At 41.5% G+C, this 25,540-nt stretch overlaps 1 protein-coding gene across 1 annotated transcript in view; it reads right to left on the bottom strand.

Annotated features, from left to right (window-relative positions):
* Positions 1-5,263, bottom strand: part of CENPF (centromere protein F) — a 61,223-nt gene extending 55,960 nt beyond the window's left edge. The window contains exons 1-3 of the mRNA XM_080825288.1: positions 5,132-5,263; positions 2,397-2,629; positions 958-1,154 (exon numbers count right to left, since the gene is read on the bottom strand). Coding sequence (XP_080681414.1) covers positions 958-1,154; positions 2,397-2,558 — 359 coding nt within the window. The 5' untranslated portion in view covers positions 2,559-2,629; positions 5,132-5,263. The remainder of the gene's footprint in view (positions 1-957; positions 1,155-2,396; positions 2,630-5,131) is intronic.
* Between the last annotated feature and the right edge of the window lie 20,277 nt (positions 5,264-25,540).

Here is a 25,540-nt window from a genome sequence, read left to right on the forward strand (position 1 = left end):
ATGTAATGCTTAAGGTGGAAGATGGGGATCTCAGGAGGAAACTCTTCTTGAGTACACTTCCTTCCCTCTCCAGCCTAGATTTCATGGCACACGATTTTAACCACCCTCTTCTCAGCATCCTCAATCATTCCACCGTCCTCCATCCCATTACCCTAGCCAAAAACAACCCTAAGTCAATCCTCCATTTCACATCCTCAGCATTTACAACCCAGATGCTAAAAGGGGGGTGGAGCGGTGGGGGGGGTGGAAGCAGACAACTCTATAGACGGGTCCTGCTATAAATTCCTGGTGTCCAACCTCAGCTGGGCCCTCAGTACTCCTAGGTCTTTTGAAATTCCCTAGTTCTTTTTTTTTTTTTTTTAAGATTTTATTTATTTATTTGATAGACAGATTACAAGTAGGCAGAGAGGCAGGCAGAGAGAGGAGGAAGCAGGTTCCCCGCTGAGCAGAGAGCCCAATGAGGGGCTCGATCTCAGGACCCTGAGATCATGACCTGAGCTGAAGGCAGAGACTTCAACCCACTGAGCCACCTAGGCGTCCCTGAAATTCCCTAGTTCTGTCTCATTATCTACAACAGCTTTTCCATTCAGAGGAAGAAACAAGCCATCAGTATTAACCATGCTTAACTCCCCTCCATCTTCTAGCACTCGCTATTGAGAGATTTGGTATTATTTAATATTATATCATCCAGTAACAAACAGCATCTGGCTCATGAAGGAGCTTAATAAATATATCTTGAATAAATGAATAAGCAAGAAACCTTTTAATGAATATACGTAGTACTGAGCCAGGCAACGATAGGACTGAAGTACAGAAGAATTAATTTTTCTCAAGTCATCGTTTATTTCATTGGGAAAATGATTGCAACATAAAATTACATCATCAGAGGAAAAGATAAAAGGATCCAATGAATACATATAAAGGATATCCACATTAATACCACTCGAAAATAATTACCTTTTCAGTTCCTGTTCCAGTTTTTCTATTTGTTTTTTGCTGGAGTTCAGTTGCCCTTCTTGGAAATTCACTTGTGACTCCTTGACTTGAAGTTCATGAGAAATTTTCTGCTTGGTCTTCTCCAGATTCTCACATATTTCCATCAAGCTCTGGTTCTCCCTTTTGAGGTTTGCGCCCTCTGTTTTTTCATTCTCAACCTAACATAGATGGTGCAGAAAGAAATAGGTCTCGACTTTGGGAATTTACCAAGTACTTGCAAATCTGAGTGCAACACCGAGGACTAATTATTCTGAGACGTAGTTGCTGTGATCTATAGGTCAGTGCTTCTTCACAGACACAAAAAAATCTTTTTAAAGATTTATTTATTTGAGAGAGAGAGAGCGTGAGCATGGGCAGAGGAGCAGAGGGAGAGGAGAAAAAGTCCAAGCAGATTCCATGCTGAGCCCGGAGACTGACAGGGGCTCCACAGCACGACCCTGAGATCATGACCTGGGTGGAAACCAAGAGTGAGATGCTTAACCAACTGCACTGCCCAGGTGCCCCACAAACACAGCAATTTTAAATGACCTCACTTTGAAGCTTATAGATAGAAAAGTTCTACAAAGTCATGGTTTATGCTGTCTTTTGTCAGAGCTGTATGTACCCTTCCTGGAAAGGGAGGGTTTAATGTTCTTTCGAATATAACAAACCAAAAATAAACCCTATAAATCTCCCTTAGTAATTCATTTTAAAGTGTGGGGCACCTGGGTGGCTCAGTCGGTTAAGCGTCTGCCTTTGGCTCAGGTCATGATCTCAGGGTCCTAGGATCGAGTCCTAGGTCGGGCTCCCTGCTTAGCGGTGAGTCTGCTTCTCCCTCTGCTCCTTCCCCCGACTTGTGCGCTCTCCCCCCAACCCCTGCCCTCTCTCTCTCTCCCCCCTAAGTAAATAAAATCTTAAAAAAAAAAAAAAGTCTGGCCGCTTAACTAAGTTGTTGTAAAAATTCTCCCACTAGCAAAGCCATTTTAGAAGCCATGACTGTACCACCAGCTTGCTGGCTAATGCAAAGGGAAGGAAGAAACACTGTTTTAATTTTCATTTCCTAGCCCAGAAGAGAAGTAGTCCAGGAATACCATGGTGAAAAGCCCACCCTCAGGAAACAATATCCATTTGGACCACAAAGCACCCTAATACTGGCCCCAGATTCGGAGTCAGAGAATCTGGCCATGTTGGTACAGAATACAAAAGCAATTTCCCACGTGTGGTCCCAAATGGAATTAAAAAAGAACTCAGCCGCCCTCAATATTAGCAGGTAAGGAGAAATGAGGGGCAGAGGCTGGAGAAAAAAGAGAGGGTCAGATTGCCACCCAAAGAGAGCGCTCATTTTTCTCGAAATTTCAGACCAAGATCAAATAATCCAAATACTGAGTGAACGGTTTTAAATGCCAGCATTTCGGTGATACCTTCTGTTTCTGCTTCTGCAGCGCGGCCTCGAGGGTCTCCAGCTGGAACTGCCTTTGCTGCCTCTCTTTCTTCAGTTTGTCCAGCTGGCCTTCCAGCTCTTGGATTTTCTGCAGAGCTCTGGTGGGCAGGCCCTCCTTCCACTCTTCCAAAGCCCAGCTCATGCTGCTCTCCTTTCTTTACTAGTCACACATTTATAAATAAACTGGAAAGAATAAGCAGACTGTTGGTCTTCCTGTAAGAAAAAGGGACCAAAAAGTCTCAGAGACTAATGAGTCTCTAAGGAGTTTCAAAGCTTCACATTTCAACAGATAAGGACGTATAACCTCTATCTTCTCCACCCCCCTGAAAGGTGGCCACCAATAGCTCTAATTGCAAGGTACCCCAGATGCTCGTGTGGCTTCCCTGGCTCTCTGTCTTTCCTAGTTCTCAGGTTTGACTTCTTAGCTACCTGCTTTCTACCGCTCACTTTGTTTTCATGATATAAAACAGGAGTACTCTGCTCTGGGGCTACAGGTGAAATACGTCCTGCAAACAAACAAGACTCATGGTAAGTTATTTTGCAAATGCTCTTCTTGCCCTCTTCACCTCATTGCAATGCACACTTTGTCCCTCTTCCTCTGAGAAGCCTTTCCTGGGGAGATCCCCAATCTGGCCATAGCTCCTGGTCATAGTCTGTCATGGCATAGGCCCCCTACCTCTCCTTCCCAGCAGTTATCGTGTGTTGAATTATTGCAAGAAGGAACAAAGAGCGAATGACATGTAAGTGCTAAAATCATTGCAAAATGTGGTAAAGCCATGCTCCAGACAGACCTTGATGTGGAAACTTGTATATAGCCTCAATAATTCAAATCCCAGCTCAGCCATCTACAAGATGTGTGACCTTGGGCATGTTATTTAACTGCTCTGTGCCTCGGTTTCCTCATTTATAAAGTGTGGATAATAGTGACGGTGACTTTCCAAAGGCTTAGAACAGTCCTATATTTCCCAATAAGCATTCTGTACCTGTTAGTTATTACATTAATCCTCAAAAATACTTCATTTGTATATTTCAGCCTCTGGTACAAAGAGGGAAGTGGCTTACCTCCTTCACAGCCACATTTTAGGAAATTTAAATGAGCTGGGAGAAAAGTATGGTAATTGCTCTTTATTCATTAGCCTCTGGAACTTAAAGAAAAGCATTCATTTTCCAGCTATTTGAGCACGGTGAGAATCTGCTTTTTGACAAATGAAGCCCACAAACATTTTAGTGTCTTGCTTCAACTGACTGTATCAATGAAACTTTTTATCAGAACTAATAAATGGTTGATAAAAGTACTAAGAATGATAAAAAGATGTTCAAAGATTAAAGAGACAGAGCAAACATGGAAAACATGGTTTAGCTATTAAAGCCTTGGAGAGCAGTGTTTTCTCTGCCAGTTTAATTTTTTTTCTTTTTCCAGATCTCAGTTCTTTGAACGCAGCATCTTAAACTCCACTGCCATTTGCCCAGAAACTGCTGGAAGAAATCTCACGCGTCTCCACCAACAAAGGACAATTTTACACTGTCACAATAGGCTTCTCCTTCCATTTCAATCCAGCTTGCTCATGCAGGGGCGGGAGTACAACGGCCCAGAGGCACAAAAGGATAACTGTCCTAAACAGAGCTGCCTGCCACTGAAATCATTATATCAAGATGCCATCATCAACAAAATATTAGAAGGATCAATTTAGGAAGCTGATAGGGATGAGGAAAATAAACAGAAGGAAAACTAGCAAGTTGAATGCTTTTCTATTGCAGAGTCTAAGATACAGCTATAAAGAAGTAGTTAAAACAATCACCAGACCAAGGCAATTTTGATCAGATTAACGCATCAACCATTCACAGTCTGTATGGAGCTATTGGGGCAAAGGTCGAAAAGCGTAAATCTCCAGATTGACACCTAAGGAGCAGCAGGTGTAGAGAAGGATGGGTAGTTGAAGAAAAGCCCCCGGTGTCAAGGTTCCTGCAAGGAGGATTTTGCAGAAAAGGCTCTTTCTATCTTAAACATGGGGAGGGCACTCCTTATGCCCTAATCACCCACCCCCAGGACTGGAGGCCCACTTTCACGCTTTCCCTTTAAAAGGAGCTCCCATCTCCAAGAAACCCCAGTCGTCACCTATAGTGCCACCGCTGAGCCTAAGGGTGGAAACCCCGTCTGCTCTCCTACACAAAGCTCAAGGACAGGACTCGTCGTTTACTTATTTCTGGGTCTTCCTAACATAGCAGAGCCAGGCACTCAAGCGTGTCCAAATAAGTGTGGAAGACAGGGGAAATGCTCTCGCGGATAACAACGGGCACACCAATGTGCCGCGCAGATCAAAACCCAAACTTTTCTCTCCTCCACGCAACAAAGGACCGACGCCCGCATTTCAAAAAGGAACCACTGGCTCTGGACCTAGACGGTTGCTAGGAAATACCTGCTAATCTCCAAATCATGCATCTTACAGAGGAATCTGATCCCCCGAAGTGCAAGCTCAGGACCGAGCAGGGTCTGCGGACACTCGTGCGAGCACAGGAGCGGAAGAGCGTGCCAAGCCCTTGTCCAAGCCCTGAAAACCTCGGCCGGGTGGATCCTCCAGTCCCTTCAGGTGGGAGGGGGCGGTCCGCTGGCCCCGCGAGCTCGGTTCCACGGGCATCCCTGCCCAGGATCCCCGGGCGGAAGGCCAGCCCACATGACGCCCGCCGCCGACGCCACGACCCACGCAGGACACTCACCTTGCTGGCGGGGAGGGAAAGACGACCCCTCAGAGAGTCGGGCTCCGGTGCAGCCTCCGCGGGCTTCAGCCCAGATTCCAATTCAAACTGCCCGCGACCGCCACCGGTTTTCGATTCGCCCGCTTCCGGGACGGGGCCAAACTCACCCTCCAAGCCTATTGGTCACCATAAGCAGAAATGGGCCAATCGGCTTCCGCGCACTCGGACTGCCGGCTCTGATTGGTTCTTTCGGACGGATTTAAAAATCAAGCCCTCACCCCCGGGGGCCGGCGCTGGAGTTACAGTGTTTTTTTGTTGTTGTGGGAGGGCCGAGACCACGTGCATTCTCAGAGGCTGGAAGACGTTTTGAACCGCTACTTCCGCAAAAGCCGGGAACCCGGCGGACCGATGGGAAGGCGTGGTCTGTCGCCTACAACCGGCTGAATTATGCTGTCTGGCGAGCTCTCCAGGTATCTGCTTATTAAATACACAATTTAGGACATAGATACGAGGTACTCTGCTTGCCGGGCATTCTTCACCCACTGTCATTTTTTTTTTAAGATTTTATTTATTTATTTGATAGGGAGATCACAAGTAGGCAGAGAGGTAGGCAGAGCGTGAGAGGGAAGCAGGCTCCCCGCTGAGCAGAGAGCCCGATGCGGGGCTCGATCCCAGGACCCCGACCCCGAGATCACGACCTGAGCCGAAGGCAGAGGCTTTAACCCACTGAGCCACCCAGGAGTCCCCGCCCACTGTCATTCTTAACAATTCTTTGAGGAAAGTATTTCCTTTTTATTTAAAAGTTAACTGAGGCACACAGACGTTCCCTAATTTGAAATTGAATCTAGAACATACTGGATCTCACTTTTAACTGCTGTCCTCTATTGGTCATATTCTAAAGAGGTGATTCTGAACACTTGTGAGCTGGATTCTAGGACACTGCAGCCAGAAAAATCTCCAAAACTGGATGTAATCTCTCCTCATTATGAAGCCCACTAATTTTGTGTGTATTTAGGTACTTGTTTTAATTCCCTATTCAGTTAAAAACAAGCTTCAATGAATTGTTAAATTACTCTATCTCTGATGCTGTTGTCCTCCGCAACAGATTCCAAGCTTTCTGTAGCCCTCTCTCTACCTTTCATTAGATGGTTACTGCATTCTAGATAGTCCCTTACCTTTTCTGCTTATCTTTCAATACCCAGTTCCAATGCCACTTTCTACATAAAACTTCCCTGTTCTCACCCACCCTTTAGAAATAATTATTTCCTACATCTTTCCCAGAAATTGGTGTATACCTTATATTTGTGTCTATTTCTCCTACAGTCTCGAAAATTCCTGTAGATTAAAATCTGTTTTAATTTACTTTTGTATCTCTGGTAACTGTCTAGTATCTTTGCACATAAAGAATAAGACCGTCTTGGTCTGGAGAAAGGCCTTGTTACCCACTATCCTTGTATCCCCCCAAAATGGGGAGGGAGCCAGTAGGTGAGGAGAACTTTTACTGGGCACTGCCATAATTAGTCTAGCATCTGGTTGTTCTGGGATTTGAACCAAATTCTGACTCCAACACTAATCACAACTCCATTGCTTCCTAGGAGTAATTATTCAACTATTAGTTGCCTAAGGAAAACAGAACTAGAAAGACGTGTAAGAGAGGATTTTCAAAGATTACATTTGCTATCTATTTATTAATTTCTTAGTAGATACCTATTGAGTGGTCACTGTATAGCCAAGCCTGTACTTCACTCATCTATAATGATCAGTAAAAAAATACATTGACTTCTTGGGGTGCCTGAGTGCCTCAGTCGTTAAGCGTCTGCTTTCGGCTCAGGTCATGATCCCGGGGTCCTGGGATCCAGCCCCGCATCAGGTTTCCTGCTCAGAGGGGAGCCTGCTTCTCCCTCTCTCACTCCCCTCACTTGTGTTCCCTCTCTCACTGTCTCTCTCTCTCTCTCTCTCTCTCTGCCAAATAAATAAATAAAAATTTTTAAAAATATATTGACTTCTTAAACAGGGGAATCATGTGATAGAGACTATTTTGTGACTTCAGTTATGATTTCCTTCCCCTGCCTCTATTTTTAGGGGCTGAAGGAGGTGAATCCCATCCAACAAAATACAGATGTCTTCTGAGAGTCATTTTCAACTCCCTCACTTCTCCTTTTAAAGCCGCTCCCTCACTGAGTCAGTCTACTTTTTCTGAATTATTCATCCACAATCTCTACTTTCCGCCTATGAATCAGTGCCTTGAGTCTATCTTTTCCTCCCGTTTAGATCGCCGGGTCCATCACTTAAACCACTCTTCTGCTAGTATCCTCAACTCCCTTGGTTCTTGTTCTGTTTCCTCAAACCTATATGCATGCACCTGCCGAGACCCTGCCTAAGAGCACTGTTGCTCCAGAAGAAAAATTCCAGGACTGTGCAGATAGGAACCACTTAATTTTTTTTTTAAGACTTATTTGTTTGAGAGAGAGAGGAGGGAGCACAAGTTGTGGTCGGGGGAGGAGCAGAGGGAGACCTAGAACCCCAAGTCGGCTCCACACTGAGCATAGAACCAGATGTGGGACTCAAATCCCAGGACCTCAAGTTCATAACCTGAGCTGAAATCAAAAGTCCGACACTTAACCAACTGAACCACCCAGGCACCCCAATAGGAAGCACTTTAATTAGATGACCTCTAACTGGCATCTCGCTGCTCTACAGTCCTTTCTCCCAAGTCTAAAATTTCTCTAATCTCCTCCAACTACTGTCTCTACTCTGGCCCTCAGAACATGACCACATCTCCCAGTTGGCAGAAAATGAAAGATGTCTGACAGGAACGCCTTCAACTGCCTGTCACCCACATCTACACATTTGCCCAAATCTACACCCATTCCTCTCTCTACTTTTCCTGCTACAACCACAGGAAACATATTTCTGACTCAAAGGCTCTGTGTTCTGGAGCCCCTTGTGTCTCAGAACTCCACTCTCTGAGTTGTAAACAAGAATTTTCCACTGCTCCTACCTTCCTGAGTCTTCCTCGTAGCACTTAACACTGCTCAAATCTTTCCTTTCCAGAAGAAATACTTTCTCAAGCTACATTCTGTCCAGTCATCATCTCTCTCTCATCACACTGCATTTCCTTTTCAGGCTTGATTAAATAAGTTGCCATCCTCCTTTTAATCAATTAGCCCCCTCCCCAAAACATGAAAGTTATTTCTATAAATGAAGTCTGTCTCTCTGAATCACGAAGACAATATAACCTATTATTTGAAGCCGTACTTTACTTTTTTATGATTTCATAATAATGCTTCAGCTAAATGAAGGCTTAAAACCATTTTACAATTTAATATGAATCTAATGACGAGCTTGCCTCTCTCACTTTCGACTCTCTCACAGCATCGGTTCCGTGAGGAAGGAATGCTATCTGGTTGGTTGCGCTGGTGGTTGTAGTGGTTGTTACTTTGGTTTGTTGGTTCAGTTTGTTTTAGAGTCTACTGTTGTAGTTAGTATTAGGTGAAATATATTTTCCATCTTCTTATTTGCAACATTTCTGTGTCTATATGCTTTAGATGCATTTCTTGCAAGCAGCACATGATTTTCTTTTGTTTTTATCCATTTTGAAAATCTAGACCTTACTTTTGAATTTTTATTGAGATATAATTCATATCTAATTCATATCTAATTCAATACACTAATTTTAGGTGTACAGTGCAATGAATTTTGAAAAATACATGCATCTCCCAGGCAACATCAAAATCAAAATACAAATAATCCTTCACACAAGAAGTTACCCGCTGCCTAAGAGTCCAAGACACACTCCAACCCACTGATCTGTTTTCTGTCACTATACATTAAATATATGTGTTTTTAGAGCTTCATGTAACTGGAATTACATAATGTATACTCTTTCGTATCTGGCTTCTTTTGCTCAACATAATGTTTTTCTTTTTTTTCTTTTTTTAAAGACCTTATTTATTTGACAGAGAGAGATCAGAAGTAGGCAGAGCAGCGGGCAGAGAGAGAGAGAGAGGGAAGCAGACTCCCCGCCGAGCAGAGAGCCCGATGCGGGGCTTGATCCCACGACCCTGAGATCATGACCTGAGCTGAAGGCAGAGGCTTCAACCCACTGAGCCACCCACGTGCCCCAACATAATGTTTTTGATACTCACCCTTATGGTACTTGTATTTACTTATCTTTTAACTTTTTAGTAGTATGGCTCTGCATGGATATACAATTGGTTTATCCATTTTCTTGTTGATTGACATTTGTATTGTTTCCTGTTTGGAACTTTTATGAATAAAGCTTCTATATTTTTGCGTACAAGCTTTTGCATGAACATATGTTTTCATTTCTCCTATAAAATACATATAAGTGAAATTACTGCATCAAATAGTAAATGAATGCTTACATTTTTAAGAAATGCCCCAAATCTTTCCCGAAGTGGTTGTATATTTTACAGTGCATGAGTATTTGATCTGATTTGACCTGCATATTTTACCAGTACTTGGTATTGGCAGTCTCTAATTTATGCCGTTCTATTTGGTGTGAATGTTAGCTCATGGTGGATTTAATTTGAATTTCTCTGATGACTGATATGTTGGCCATTTTTGATGGGCTTATTACCTAGTTGTATGCCTCCTTTTGTGACATGTCTCTTAAAATATTTTGCCTTTATTTTTTACTGAGTTGTTGGTCTACTTCCTATGATTTCTCATATATTTTGGACACAAAGCCTTTGTCAGATACATGTTTTGCAGACATTTTCCCCAAAGGTGTTTGTCTTTTCAACTTCTTAATGCTGTCTTTTAAAAAGCATAAACTTTTGATTTTGATAGAGTCAATTCAATGTTCTCTTTCATAAGTCATGGTTTTTTGAGTCTTAGCTAAGAATGTTATATTCATCTGTACCTATTTCCTTTTCTGCACACTATTGTAAGTGGATTTCTAAAATTTTTAGTTTCTAGTATTATGTTGCTTGCATAAAGAAATCAATGTATTTTTATAAAATGACGTTGTATCTTGCAGACTTGCTAACCTGTCTTGTATTGGCTAGAATTGCCGTAACAAAGCATCACAAAGTGGATAGCTTAAACAACAGAAACTTCTTAAGGCTAGAAGTCCAAAATCAATGTGTTGTCAGGATTGAATCCCTCTGAAGGCTATAAAGGAAGAATCAGTTCCAGGCCTTTCTTTTGGAGTTGTCGCCATGCTCACATGGTGTTTTCCCTATAAGCATGGCAACTCCAAATTCCCCATTCTAGGAAGACTTCAGTCAGGTAAGATTAGAGCTGCTATTATCAATGACCATAGACTGGATGGCTTCAATGACAGAAATTTATTTCTCACAATTCTGAAGCTTAGGAAGTTTGGAATCAGGTGTGCCAGCATGTTTAGGCTCCGGTGAGAGATCTCTTCCTCACCTGATGGCCATCGTCTTGCCTCCTTACACGGCAGAGCAGAGAGAAAGAGGAAGTTCTCTGGTATGTCTTCTTATAAAGGCACTAATACTATGCACAAAGATCCCACCCTCATGACCTGATCACCTCCCAAAGGCTCACCTCCAGATACCATCACACTGAGGGGTTGGGATGTCAACATATTAATTTGGGAAGTCCACAAACATTCAGTCTACAACAGGACCCAAACTGATGACCTCATTTTAACTCTGTAAAGACCTTTTCTCCAAATAAAGTCATAATCTGGGGTACTAGGAATTAGGATTTCAACATTTGAATTAGCAAGTGGGGTGCAAGTTAACTTAGAATATCTCTTAATAGTTCTAGTAGCTTTTCTGTACATTACTATGTGTTCTCTGTGAGTCAACATAGTTCTACTTCTTCCTTTCCAGTCTACATGCTTTCTATTTATTTTTCTTCCCTTCCTTAGTCCACTGGTTATGATCTCAAGTATGATGTCGAATGGATATGAGAGTGGACTTCTTTTTTGTCTTTCTGATTTCAGAGGAAAACATACAGTCTTTTAACATTAAGTGTGATGATAGCTGTACATTTTTATAGATGCCCTTTATCAGACTGAGGAAGTTTCTCTGTTTCAGTTTGTTGACAGTTTTTATCATGGTTAGGTATTAGATTTTATCAAATTCTTTTGCTGCCCTTATTGAGATGATCCTATGGTAGTTCTCCTTTATTCAGATATTGTGGGGATTGTATTGTTTGATTTTCAAATGGTAAAGCAACCTTGGATTATGTTATATGTGCCACTTGGTTATGGCATATTATCCTTTTATATATCGATGAATATTGCTAATATTTCTCGAAGACTTTTGCAACTATGCATAGGAGAGATATTGGCTCATGTTTTCCATCTTGTTATATCATTTTTTAAAAGATTTTATTTTTAAGTAATCTCTACACCCAATGTGGGACCTGAACTTACAACCCCGGGATCAAGAGGTGCTCTGCTGTCCCCATTGAGCCAGCCAAGTGCCCCTATATTGTCATATCATTAAGTATGATTAAAACTGGCCTGGTTGGGTGCTTGGGTGGCTCATTCATTAAGCATCTGGCTTCGGCTCGGGTCATGATCCCTGGTTCCTGGGATTAAGCCCCAAGCTAAGCTCCCTCCTCAGCGGGAAGCCTGCTCCTCCCTCTCCCACTCCCTCTGCTTGTGCCCTCTCTCGCTATGTCTCTGTCAAATAAATAAATAAAATCTTAAAAAAAAAGAATTGGCTTTTTTTTGGAAGTTTGAATCCCTGGTTTTGGGATCAAGTTAAATCTGGCCCCATAAAATTAGTTGAGAAACATTTCCTCCTCATTTCTATCAGGAAGAGTTGATATAGAATTGGTATTATTTATTCTTCCATGCTTGGGCCTGGAATTTTCCCTATGCAGGTTTCTAATTAGGAATTAAAATTTTTAATTGAGAAGAAGTTTTTAAATTTTTACTTTATTCAGTTTCAGTAGTTTGTGTCTTTCAAGGAATTTTTCTGTTTCATATAGGTTGGCAAAATTATTGAAACATAGTTTTTTGAAATTTTCTGTTATCATTCTTTTAGTGGCCTTATTATATGTAATTACCTTTTTCCTTTCATTTTGGATGCTAATAATTTATGTTTTCTCCACCACCCTCTATCTCATCAATCCAGCTTGAATTTTATTGATGTTATCGATCTTTTCAAAGAACCAGCTTTTGATTTGATTAATTTTTTTCTTTAGTATTTGTCCATTTCCTGTTTCATTGACTTCTGCTTGTATCTTTGTATTTACCTTAAACTTAATTTTCTTTTATTAGTTGCTTAAAGTGGGAGTTTAGATAACCAATTCTAGACCTTTCTTCTTTTGCTAACATAAGAATTTAAAGTTCGTGTTAACTTTACCTGATGACACAATTTTTTTCATTTAAATTCAATTAATTAACATATAGTGTATTATTAGTTTCAGAGGTAGAGGTCAGTGATTCATCAGTCTTATATAACACCCGGTGCTCATTACATTACGTGTCCTCCGTAAAGCTCACTACTCAGTTACCCCATCCCCCCCACCTGCCTCCCCTCTACCAATCCTCAGTTTGTTTCCTATAATTAAGAGTTTCTGGGGCACCTGGGGGGCTCAGTGGGTTAAAGCCTCTGCCTTCGGCTCAGGTCATGATCCCAGAGTCCTGGGATTGAGCCCTGCATCAGGCTCTCTGCTCAGCAGGGAGCCTGCTTCCTGCTCTCTCTCTGCCTGACTCTCTGCCTACTTGTGATCTCTGTCTATCAAATAAATAAATAAAATCTTTAAATTTCTTACGGTTTGTCTCCTTTTCTGATTTCATCTTGTATTTCCCCTCCCTTCCCCTATGATCTTCTGTTTTGTTTCTTAAATTCCACATATGAGTGAAAACATACAATAATTGTTTTTCTCTGGTTGACTTATTTTGCTTAGCATAATACCCTCTAGTTCCATCCATGTTACTGCAAATGGCAAGATTTCATTTTTAATGGCTGAGTAATATTCCATTGTATATACATATATGGAATATATATATTCCATCATATATATACACACATACACACAAACACACACACCCACATCTTCTTTATCCACTCATCTGTCAGTTGACATCTGGGCTGTTTCCATAGTTTGTTGTGCTGCTGCTCTAGACATTGGGGTACAGGTGCCCCTTTGGATCACTGCATTTATATCTTTGGGGTAAATACCTAGTATTGCAATTGCTGGGTCATAGGGTAGCTGTTTTCAACTTTTTGAGGAACCTCCATGCCGTTCTCCAGAGTGGCTACATCAGCTTGCATTCCCACCAGCAGTGCGGGAAGGTTCACCTTTGTCCACATCTTTGCCAACATTTGTTGTTTCCCGATTTGTTAATTTTAGCCATTCTGACTGGTGTGAGGTGGTATCTCATTGTGGTTTTAATTTGTATTTCCCTGATAATGAGTGATGTGGAACATTTTTTCATGTGTCTGTTGGCCATTTGTATGTCTTCTTTGAAGAAATGAATGACACAAATTTTGTTTTCTCTTTTCATTTTCATTCAATCCAAGTATTTTCTAATTTCCCTTTTGATTTTGTATTTCACCTGTGGGTTATTTAGAAGTATATTGTTTATCAAATATCTGCAGATTTTCTAGATATCTTTCCATTACAGATATAGAAACATCCAGCTTCTTAGTGGCAAGTCAGTTTTTTCACTGGATCCCTTCCAAATCTACTCTGAAGGAATCAATACCTCCTCTAAATGTGGGCTTTTCTTTTCTTTCTAAAGAGCCTCTGCCAGGATTCCTTTCTGAGGGCTAACAGAATACCTTCTTTACAGTTATAGGATCTTGCATAAAATTGCCTTAGACCAGAGGACCCACTGAGAAATAGGCACAGGACCATCGGATTGCTGGTTCTGCCATATCCTGGCCTATTTCCTGGAATAATCATAGCCTATTTCCTGGAAGTAGCTGATCCGATGCTGTTATGGGTTGAATAGTGTCCTGCATCATTTCACATGTTGAAGTCCTAATCCCTAGCCCCTCAGAATGTGACTTGGATTGGAAACAGGGTTGTTTCAGATGTAATCAGTTAACATGAAGTTGTTAGAGTGAGCCCCAATCCAATAGGACAATGGCCTTATAAAAAGGGGATATTTGGACACAGAAGCAGAGATACAGGGAGAATGTCAAGGAAAGAATGGACCTGCCACAAACCAAGAGACTCCAAGGAGCACTGGCCAACTACCTGAAGCTGGGAGAGAGGCATGGAACAAGTTCTTCCTCCCAACCCTCAGAAGGAATCAATCCTGCCAACACTGTGATCTCAGAGCTGAGAGACAATACACGTCTCTTGGTTTGAAGGTACTTTGAGTGTTTTGTGACAGCAGCCCTAGGAAACTAACAGATACCATGTTGGAATTGCCTATTAAGGGGCTAGTTTAGGTATAACCTGCGGTGGAGTTAGAGAAACAGCCTCCGTAATGCACTATCTATATTGAGCCAGGATAGCAATAGCTAGAATATCCAGGTCCAGATTCCAAGTAATGGAACAAAAATTAGCCCTTCTCACTCTCACTCCAATAACCCATAGATGCTTCCCATTCTACTCGGGGCTCTACTAGATAAAGTGGGGTGTGGGTAACACCATTCCTAGTGGCACAAAAGGGTCCCATAAACCCTGAAGCTACTAACTGGTCTTGGGGTCTTTTTTAATGCCATTGAACCAGCAGGCCAAGAAAGGAGCTAAAATACTGGTGAGGCTAATCAACCCAGATTATTGTGAGAAACTAGGCTTGCTAATGCATGAAAGGGGCAAGAAGAACATGTCTGTAACTCAGACATATAACTCACTGGAGCTATTCCTATGTGCCTTTATGTCTGATAATAGCAGTGAACAAATAATTGCAGCCCCCATCGTCCAGCAAGGGCAAGGCAACCAAAGGCCTGACCACTCTGAGATGAAGTTCCACCGGCCCCACCAGGTGAATAAATTAATAAATAAAATAAAATAAATCAGTTGAGGCTGGCCAAGGTTGGAAAAATCTAGAATGGATGGCAGAGCAGGGAGTTGAGGAATATCAGTCCTGGCCTTGGGACCAGCTGTGGCTTATTCTAGCAGGAACCACTGTGGCTTAGTCTATTAAATCTTCTATAGCAAGTCTTCAGAGATGGCGGCCACCACTTGAAGGTACAATGACAAATGGATCTGAGCAGGGTAAAGTATGGTTATAGCAAGTACTTTTAAGACAAGCCCTTGGCCACCTGTGAGTTCAGCCACAGCTGGAATAGAGAGGTCTCTGTGCTCTCAGACTCCTTCCACCTTACGTGCAAGCTGCAGATCACGCTACTTCCCTGATCTAGGGATTTCTCTGACGCCTAGGGAATCTGCTAACCTACCACATAAGCACAACCTGGAAATATAGGGATAATTATCGTTTCCAGGGACAACCCTCAGTGAACACGGTCGGGAGCCAGGGGATAGATGGCTCAGCATTTCATCTTTCACATGTGCGATTCTGAAAGATGGCAGAAAAACGAAGCCCTGGCACCTACAGTGACAACCGGAAAATCACACCCTTGCCCTGACTTTTCCTCTTTCCCTGTCTCACTCTCCCTAGTCCCCACTTTGCTTCCTGGAATTATGACCCACATAAACTCCTTGCATCCTAGTCTTTTATCTTGGTCTCTGCTTCGAGGAGAACCCAAACTAAACAAGTGTCATATACATATGATGAATTATTTTCAGCAAATGAAAAATCCATCTCGGTTTCTCAAATGTTTCAAAAGCTTCCGTTAGGTAGGTGGAACCTCAGCCACTTCATCTGTGAAATTAGAAGTGTGATCATCATACATTTGCCTGGTTCTGATAGTTTTAGACCAGGCATTTCTGGGAGATGAGTAAGGGTCGTGCTTATTTCGTGCATATCTAGATTTCTTTTAACTACAGAGCCATGAATTTAACACATTCTTTGGGACAAGAATTAACTTTCAGAACTTGATATGAGGGGATTTTTGATCCCGAGGAAAGAAAGCCTGAGGATAAATATTACATATTCAACATGTTAGTATGATTTAAAAAATTTATTGCAAAAAATAAATATTCAACATCTTGATATGTTTTAAGTACATTGATTACAAACCATAGGGGCACTACATGATCTGAACTGAATTAAAACACAAGAAAAAGAATCCTAAACTTTTAAAAAGCGTTTTCTCTTTCTACCACTAGGTGATTCCCTATACCTTAGAAAATCTTTAAAAATAACTATACCGCATACCCTGACCCACTACGTCCTCTTGTCTATCTTCCCCAGTCCATTCTCTCTATTATCTGATGTTCTTGTTGCCTCCCTTTTTAAGCTAACATTTGCTTGTTTAAAGTAGAGGAAAATGACAGAAAAAATAATGGCCCATAATTATTAGCAAAATAATAAAATAACATATGCACACAATAAGAAATTCCAAACATTCAAAAAAAGATGTGAAAGATAAATTTAAGAAACTAGAATGAACATTGGACATCCACTAGACTAAAATCCTCATTTTGTAGCTGAGAACAGTGAGATTAAGATAGTTCTAGGGGCGCCTGGATGGCTCAGTGGGTTAAAGCCTCTGCCTTCGGCTCAGGTCATGATCCCAGGGTCCTGGGATCGAGCCCCGCATTGGGCTCTCTGCTCCAGGGAGAGCCTGCTTTCTCCTCTCTCTCTGCCTGCCTCTCTGCCTACTTGTGATCTCTGTCTGTCAAATAAATAAATAAAATCTTTAAAAAAAAAAGATAGTTCTAAAAATTCACACCAAGGTACTGCCAAAAAAAAAAAAAATGCAAATACGGAAAACGGTTTAAACAGATAAAACCTCATCATTCTAGAATCAATTACCTTACAGAAATTAGAAACACATCTTATGACTCTTGCAGTTATTATGAGTGAAGCAAAATGATTTACATATTTTTAAAATTTCAGTAACATTTCATTTAAAGAAAAGTGCTTACCTCGTGCTTGTTTCTTCCAAACTATTAAAATCAATGTTCATTATATTTTCTATTCTTTAGCTGAAACCTGATCCTCAAAGAAAGAATGTGGCTGTTATTACAGGTCCAAGTTTCCAAAAAGACAATGATACAGCCAAAAATAAATCTCCCAACTTGCAAGACAAGTTTGCCGAAGGAGATGACAGTATTTATCATCACGTGACTGAACTGAAGTTCAATTTGTCTCTAGCTCACTTGCAATAACAGTTTTGATCCAGGTGTTAGGTTAACCATGCAGTAAAGAGCATGATTCTCCTGATCTCTATAATCAGTGGGTTTGACACCTTGAAATAAAAGGTGAAGGAATTTTCTAAACCAGGAATAAAATGTTAGTGTCCCTAAGAATACCATGGAAACTTTTCTAAAGTGCAAAAAATTTTTAAAAGATTTTATTTACTTATTTGACAGAGAGAGAGAGAGAGAGAGAACAAGCAGGGTGAGCAGTAGGCAGAGGGAGAAGGAGAAACAGGCTCCCCGCTGAGCAGAGAGCTGGACACAGGGCTCAATCCCAGGACCCTGGGATCATGCCCTGAGTCAAAGGCAGACACTTAACCCACTGAGCCACCCAGATGCCCCTAAAATGCAATATTTGAGGTTATATCTAGTTCTGATTTAATAGGTTTGAGAGGGAGTACAGAAATTCACTTTATGAAGCACCTCTGCGGTCAACCCGGAAAGTGGATGAACTTCCTGGGTTACTTCTATTGTGCTAGCATCCCTCTGGCTTAACATGTGTCCCAGAGTTGTCATTGTTATTGTTGTTGCTTTTAATGAGATATTATTACTAACAGGTGTGTTAGAATAAACCAGGATGGGTTTGGTAGATCGCTTTGTACTTCCATATTCTACCATGGTCTTCTCTAGGAGTGTGTGGTATATATGTGTAAACAGGGTTCAACATGTGACAAGAGGATAAACTTAAACTATCAGTGCTAACTCCTTTCACTTTTTTGAAAACCATCTTGAGAGTGAACCAACTCCACCACTTTAAAGGTAGCATATAGGATGCTAGCTGGTAAAGAGTGGCTGCCTACGGATGGCATTGGACAGCTTCGGTCCCGGGATTGGGAGAAGCGTTTGTTGCTGCTGCCCCTAGTGGCCATCTGGGGTATGAGTCAGTTGTGCCTTAGTCCAGAGTCAGGCCTGGGAGATGATGGAGCCCTTAGGCCGCCAGGAGGCCAGTGGGTGGGATCACTGTGGAATGTAAGAAATGAGAAATTTGGTGAATGTGAGATAGATGTGGGGGTTAAGCATGCCTGCCAAAGCGCTAATATAGAATGGTGTGAATAATCCTGCTAAAATGGTTTTGTCATATACTAGATAGTGTAAATCTACGAGTCTTTATGTATTGTTTGGTAATACTTCTTAAATATTTTGCAGTGAGCCCTCTCAGCAGGAATGAACTCAAGAAACAAAAAGCAAACATGTGTTTAGTGAAAATATTAAATACACATTTCTCATTTCTCAATGATGTTTGCCCTAAAATGCTTGCCCATTTACCATACACCATGAGACCTGTAGTAATGAAAACTAGGGGGAAAAAAAAAAAAAAAAGAATGTGCTGCAGAGGCCCCAGGATTTATTTTAAATGTGAGACATTATTTTAAGATCTTCTTGGACGATATGAAATATGAAGCGATAGCTGTTAATGTGTTTGGTTTAGTTAACAGAAGAATTCTACAGACAGCTAAATGACTCTTTTCTAATGGGCCAACAGATGCTTCAAATTACAAATTGGTTAATTTCAGTAAGTGTTCAATTTTTTTCACAAAATTCGTGGAATTAAAGTAAAAAAAAAATCTGGCCATATTGTAAATACTCCTGTAAGTTTGATGAAAAACTTGAACTTCGAAGATAAAATAATTTGTTTTATGAGTATCACAAATACAAATTCTGCATTCATTCTATCTTTTGTCAGTAAATTTCATGCAAAATAAGATGTCTATAGAGCAGAAATATTCCGTGAAGCTTTAAGAGGATTGTGGTTATTGAAAAACAAAATCTGGAGGGCGCCTGGGTGGCTCAGTGGGTTAAGCCACCGCCTTCAGCTCAGGTCATGATCTCAGGGTCCTGGGATCGAGTCCCACGTCGGGCTCTCTGCTCAGCAGGGAGCCTGCTTCCCTCTCTCTCTCTCTACCTGCCTCTCTGTCTACTGTGATCTCTCTCTGTCAATAAATAAAATCTTTAAAAATAAATAAGTAAATAAAAAACAAAATTTGGAAACAAGGAATTATTGAAATTTATCCTAGAAAAGAAAGGAAAGAGTTGAATAAACAATGAGAACTTCATCCGTTTACAAGATTTAATTTTGAAATTCTATAATTGTGCCTTGAATATCCAGACTTGTGGGATAATCTTTTGATGTAGCTCCTTGTTTTATTTCATAAAGTTATATTATTCTGTGCTACAATGGAAAGAAGTCATAAAAGCTAACAATTTTGAAGCATTAACATTATATAAAATATTTTAAAGTATAAAGAGAGACAACTTACAAGTTTGTCTTATGAAAGTATTTGTTAAAGAAATCTACTCTGAAAAGAAGCAAACAGAAGTCATCTGTGAAAATACCTTGGCTGAAATACCTACACATTTCAGAATAAAAAGAATAGAATCGAGAATTTCCTCCATTTAGCAGAATTTGTTCTAAACTTACCATTTGTTCTCAGTTGAAAATACTGTGGACTATAGAGGGGTGCACTGACAGGGATTGAGGCAATTTAATCTAAGATACAACTATAATAAGACATACTGAAAAAAAAACATTCTTCAGAAATATCTCCTTATTTCTGGGTATTAGTAAATAAAAAAGCTAAGGAACTGGATGACATATATGAATATATACCGACAATACTATCCTGCTTAGGCTACTTTTAATATTCTGATAATCAACATGAATGTTCCAAAATTTTATTTTGATATACATGGATATATGCATTTTTAAGAAAGGATTCTTTTTTTAAAAGATCCAACAATGTAAAAAAACCAATTTGTTGGCAAATATATGTTACAATTATACAATTTAAATAATTTTAGTTTCCCTTTTATTCTCAAAAATATCTCAACTGGGCAGCCAAATTGTATAGTCACTCTATTTTAAACCCAAACTGGAGGTTAAATCATTCATGCCCTAAATTGGTGAGAATATTTTTTATTCTGGAATATTTTTAAATGGATTTGGATGGAGGTTCTTTTGTTTTTATTTTAGGGTATAGGACATGGAAAAAAAATACCTGAGAATATAACACTTTAAAATTATCTCAGTTGATTCTCAGCAAAATATAACCATACATACAAAGGTCACAGAGGTTTAGCTTGCTGAATTTCAAGGATCAGTAAGGATGACCAGCGCAACTAGATGCCCAGGAGGGAGGGGTTTCTGGGACTTTCAGTGTTAAAACCGTGACAGTCTCAGTCAAGCCTAACTTGGTGGTTTCCCAACAGCTATTACAGCAATTCAGACCCCCGTGTGTTTACGTGAGGCCTAGCTGTCATGGGGAGAAGGAAAATCAGAAATACTGAGCCTCTGAGCCATGGTTTAAGAAAAGGTACTCTTTCCCTTTAGTATATCACAAAATAAATAGACAGCAAATTTTGTGGCTCCCTGGTGTTCAGTCCTCCCTTCTCACACCAGGAAACCATAGAGAAATATCTGATGATGATTCCCTTCCTTTCCTTTTTTCCCCAGGGGAGTCCTGTCTTCGTCACACTACAAACCCTTCCTAATTCCTAGCTAACCTCCACGCTGCACAGCCCTAAAACTGCTACTGCTTTGGAGAAGAAATGCAGTATTTGAACAGCATTTGAGGATTGCCTGACTTTACCAGAATCCATTTCTCTGGATATCCACCAAACAAACCTGAATATTGAATCCTTAATGCCTACTTCACTGCCGGGTGCATAGTATGCTTTCAATAAATATATGTCGAATTTGTGAGTGGTAGATCCAAAGGCCCCTGCTCCAATAGTGGAAATTCATCAGACTTTTCTCTCCCAGGTATCTGGGGGAAGAAAGACAACAGGAGAGGAGGGGAGAGAAATAGCTGGAGAATAACCACTTTGCTTCTGCCTCATCTAAAAGCTCAGTGGGGGGGGGGGGGGTGCCTGGGTGACTCAGTGGGTTAAAGCCTCTGCCTTCGGCTCAGGTCATGATCTCAGGGTCCTGGGATCGAGCCCCGCATCGGGCTCTCTGCTCAGCAGGGAGCCTACTTCTCCCTCTCTCTCTCTGCCTGCCTCTCAGCCTACTTGTGATCCATCTGTCAAATAAATAAATAAAATCTTAAAAAAAAAAAAAAAAAGCTCAGTGGATGAGGCAGAGTGCAAATGAACCGCAGATAAACTGAGTAAAACTGTTTGTTCCTGTCTCCCTTGTCTCCTAGAAGGAGTAGCTGCTAAAGGGACCTAACTTTTCCCTCTTGGCTAGTATCAGCTAGCTAGATACTTGGGGAAAAAAGCGTTACTCTTACGTTTTGAGAATTTACTTCTGAAATCTTAGAACCAGAGAACAGGAACACTTGACTATTTTAAAAAAAAAAACAGGTCACCGACACTTTTCATATTTGCATAGGATTCTTTAATTGCCGGGAGAAAAGGTATTATTTCATGAAAAAGTCAAATAGGACTGAACACGTATTCTGGGTGTAAAAAGGTGCCCCGCTGACCACAGCACCTGGAGAGTGTGTTTCTTGACGTGCCGGTGCCGTGTGATAACCGGGAGACAGCCCGGGGCAGGGGTGTATGTGACAGATGGAAGAATGCCTCCCGGTACCACCACTATGGCTGGGAGGCACTGGGCAAACGGCTCTGTTCACCCCTATCCACCGACAAGGGTTCTGATGAGGATTGAGTGGATCATGTGTGGAAAGCTCTTAGCAGCGTGCCATATGGTGCGTATTGGAAAGATAGCCATTGTTGGGGCACCCGAGTGGCTCAGGGGTTGAGCATCTGCCTTTGGCTTAGGTCATGATCTCAGGGTCCTGGGATTGAGACCCGAGTCAGGCTCCCTGCTCAGCGGGGAGTCCGCTTCTTCCCCTCTCTTTGCCCCTCTCACCCCCCCACCTCGTGCTTTCTCTCTCAAATAAACCAATAAAATCTTAAAAAAAAAAAAAAGAAAAAAAAAGATAGCTATTGGCACTCACTGTTCCAGGTAGTTTGTCACCGAATCATCTATAATTTCTACCAGAAGAACGAAGGTGATTTTTATACCACATAGCAGGTTTATGAGGTGTATTAATCACAGGGTTACCGGTGTATGGCTCTTAAGCCAGGAAATATAGATTAGAATTTAATTGAGAGACTTTTATCCCCAAGCCCACCTGAATGGAAACAGTTAAAAACCCAAAGCACCAGAATTCTTTGGTTGAGTTTAATAGACAATTTATACTTGTGGACGGCTACCCTGGATCAGAGCTCATGACTTCACTTGCCCAGGGGTGCCGTCAGGGAAGGCTGCACCAAGGAGGACGCATTCGATGGGAATCTTGAGGCTAAGTGGGAACACGCAAAGTGGTCTTCCTTCTAAGACGAGCTAAGCTAAGAATGGCTTTAATAGGCTTCTAAGTTGCTAATGATCACACAGGCCTAAGGTCGTGTGATTTAACGAGAGAGGTGAATCGCCGGTGTCATTACCACTAAGTGGCCTTACTTTAACAAAACTGGCAGAGCTTCTCTTTCCCAGTGTTCTCCTTGGTGCAAGAAACTGGGTGCTGGCTTCATAACCTGAGGCCATAAAGTACTGTAACATGTTAGTTCACGCTGGGTGGCAACAGGTTTGTTTTTCATGATTATGTAATCTGAATTCCTTTTCCAAGAAAGGATTTGGAAATGAGCTATTAAATTGGATTGCCAGCAAACTTATAGTCTGAATGCACATATATGTTAACCATGACCAACTTGGATCCTTCTCAGACTGTCCCCTCAACCCCATCCAGATCGGTAAATGGTAAGTCAAGGGTGCCCCATACGAAGGGTTGTCCAGGAGCTAGCTGAGGTTTCTGTAAGGCATTAAAATGCCTACTAAGGATTTTTAGGGAGGGGTATTTGATCTGCTGAGTCTTAAATAGCAACCTAATCAGACAGGCGATCTGGGCCCCTGGTACACAAGTACCCATATTAAATTTGCTTTAAAGACTAATATGGTGTTGAAATACCGTGTAAAGAGTGCCTACTAGACTAGGTTCAAAGACTTCAGGTGCCAGTTGGGTATTTATTGACTAGAATGTTATTTAGAAGAGCATTCACATTGTTCTCAACTCTCAGGACAAAGCTTAAAACCACAGCAAGTAACTGCTTGGGGTTTTGCATTCCACAGTCTTGGACTCACAGCAAGCTTCCTGTTCCCTCTTGGCGGGCAGACCCGAAGGCCAGGCGATGAATGGTTTGATTCTTAGAGTTGGAGAATCTGCTCTGGCTTTCAGCCCTTAAGGTTCTGGGTGCCAGACCAGGTGTTATTATTATTATTATTTTTTTTTAAGTTCCTCCTAGAGATTTGGATTTCACTTGACGATAACAGCAAGAAAACAGACTGAGTTAGGCGTTTGGGCAAAGACCATATCTACTAAAGATCCACACACCTGTGTAAATCCCAAAAAAGGAGTGTTTCGGAGTAACCAAGAACCAAACTTGGAAACTCTACTCATTCCGTGGGATCTTCTTGGTAGGTTTCAGGAATTAAGAGAAGAGATGAAGGAGGGGGAAGGGGAGGAGGAGGGGGAGGAGGGGGAGGGGAGGAGAAGAACAATACGAGACTCTTGGGCCAACATTTTTTTCTCCCTGGAGGAAATGGCCAGTTTTTGTTTTGGTTTTTTTTTTCCCCGATAATTCTGTGCTTTCTTACACAACTTGTATACGCAGCTGTATGTTTATGATTAGCTGAAAGTCAAATGCTAATATTTCCTCTACTGTCTTCACAACTTAAAAGGTGAAGGGCACCAGGTCAGAATGTATTAGAAACTGAGTGAGGGAGATAAGGTTGTAACTCTGGCAGTGTGTGCGTCTGTGTGTGTGTGTGTGTGCGCGCGCGCGTGCGCGAACCCCCTCCTGCATGCATGGGTGCATGGGGGTGTCAACATATAATTTATCTATATAGGTGACAGATAGATGAGACACTCCAGAACTTATCCTCATATGGAGTAGTTATGAGCCTACTATGAATTTTAAGTGGAAAACAAATTTTTTCTTTTTTTAAAGATTTTATTTACTTGACAGAGATCACAAGCAGGCAGAGAGGCAGGCTGAGATAGAGGGGGGAAGCAGACTCCCTGCCGAGCAGGAAGCCTGACGTGGGGCTCGATCCCAGGACCCTGAGACCATGACCTGAGCCGAAGGCAGGGGCTTAACCCACTGAGCCACCCAGGCGCCCCTGGAAAACAAATTTAGAGGATACTAGAACATGAGTTATTCAAATAGCAGGCCCAAATTAATAGCTTAGGGAAAACCGTTCATCTTTTCTTGTCTGTCCCATTATTCCAGCAATTTTGAAGGTCTTATGGTCAATTTTAAACAATCTTGAAGGGGTGGGGTTGGAGGTGGAGCGTTGAATTTTAACTTGGCTGAACCGGGGCCTAATTTCCTTGGCAGTTCAGAAGGTCTTAACGAGGTTTTCTTCCAGGCAGGACAGCACAGGCCCCTACTCAGTCACACCGTCCCTGACCCTTCTTCAGAGAAAAGGAGACTTATATCCTCCTGTGAGGCAGCCCCTCCCTTGGGTAGGGCAGACAACCCTCCTCAGTGGCTACCACAACCCCGTCACCGTGCTCATTCTGACCTTTGTACCCATGCCAGATTCTGACTAGAATTCTCACCCCTCACTTCTCTTTACCCCAAACTTCACCTTCCTTGCAGACCCACACCAGGTCCTCAAAAAATACCCAACAAAGGATTTCAAACCAACGGCACTCTCCATCTTGTAAGCCATCATTAAGTTGCTGCAATTTTTACTATTTCTGATAGAATCTTTGAGCTAGCTGGTCAATCGGGGACAAAAGCCCTTCTCTTTTCTTTCCCAGCTATACTCTTTCTTTTCCTTAAAAAAAAAAAAAAGAACTTTATGATCTCTGCCAGGTTTATCATTGTTTACTGTACCCACAGAGCTAGAACATAATCAACTTTTCACTGCTGTTGTATGCAGACATTATGTTATTTCAACTTCTCAATCCACTGCACATCAAGCCCATATCTGGTTTTTGCAGAAGTTCTCTGACATTAGAACTTAAAAGCAGTCTTAAAGAATGAAAGCTATTTCTCCAACAAGGACAGGAGGAACCGAGGAAGAAAGTAGTACATAGAGGGTATATCGTTACTTACATTCTTCTAGACTGGGGAACATTTGCAGAAAAGCGACATGGAGAAGCTTTTCAGAAATATGGTCCAAAGACACCAGGGGAAACTCTTTCTCTATTGACAAAAATGTCTTCAAAACTTTCTGTAACAAACAAAGAGTAAAAATGTTTTTCTACTGAGGCCTCATTAAGTTTTTCAAACCTCCCT

The sequence above is a fragment of the Martes martes genome (genome assembly GCF_963455335.1).
Source record: "Martes martes genome assembly, chromosome: 15".
Taxonomy (NCBI): domain Eukaryota; kingdom Metazoa; phylum Chordata; class Mammalia; order Carnivora; family Mustelidae; genus Martes; species Martes martes.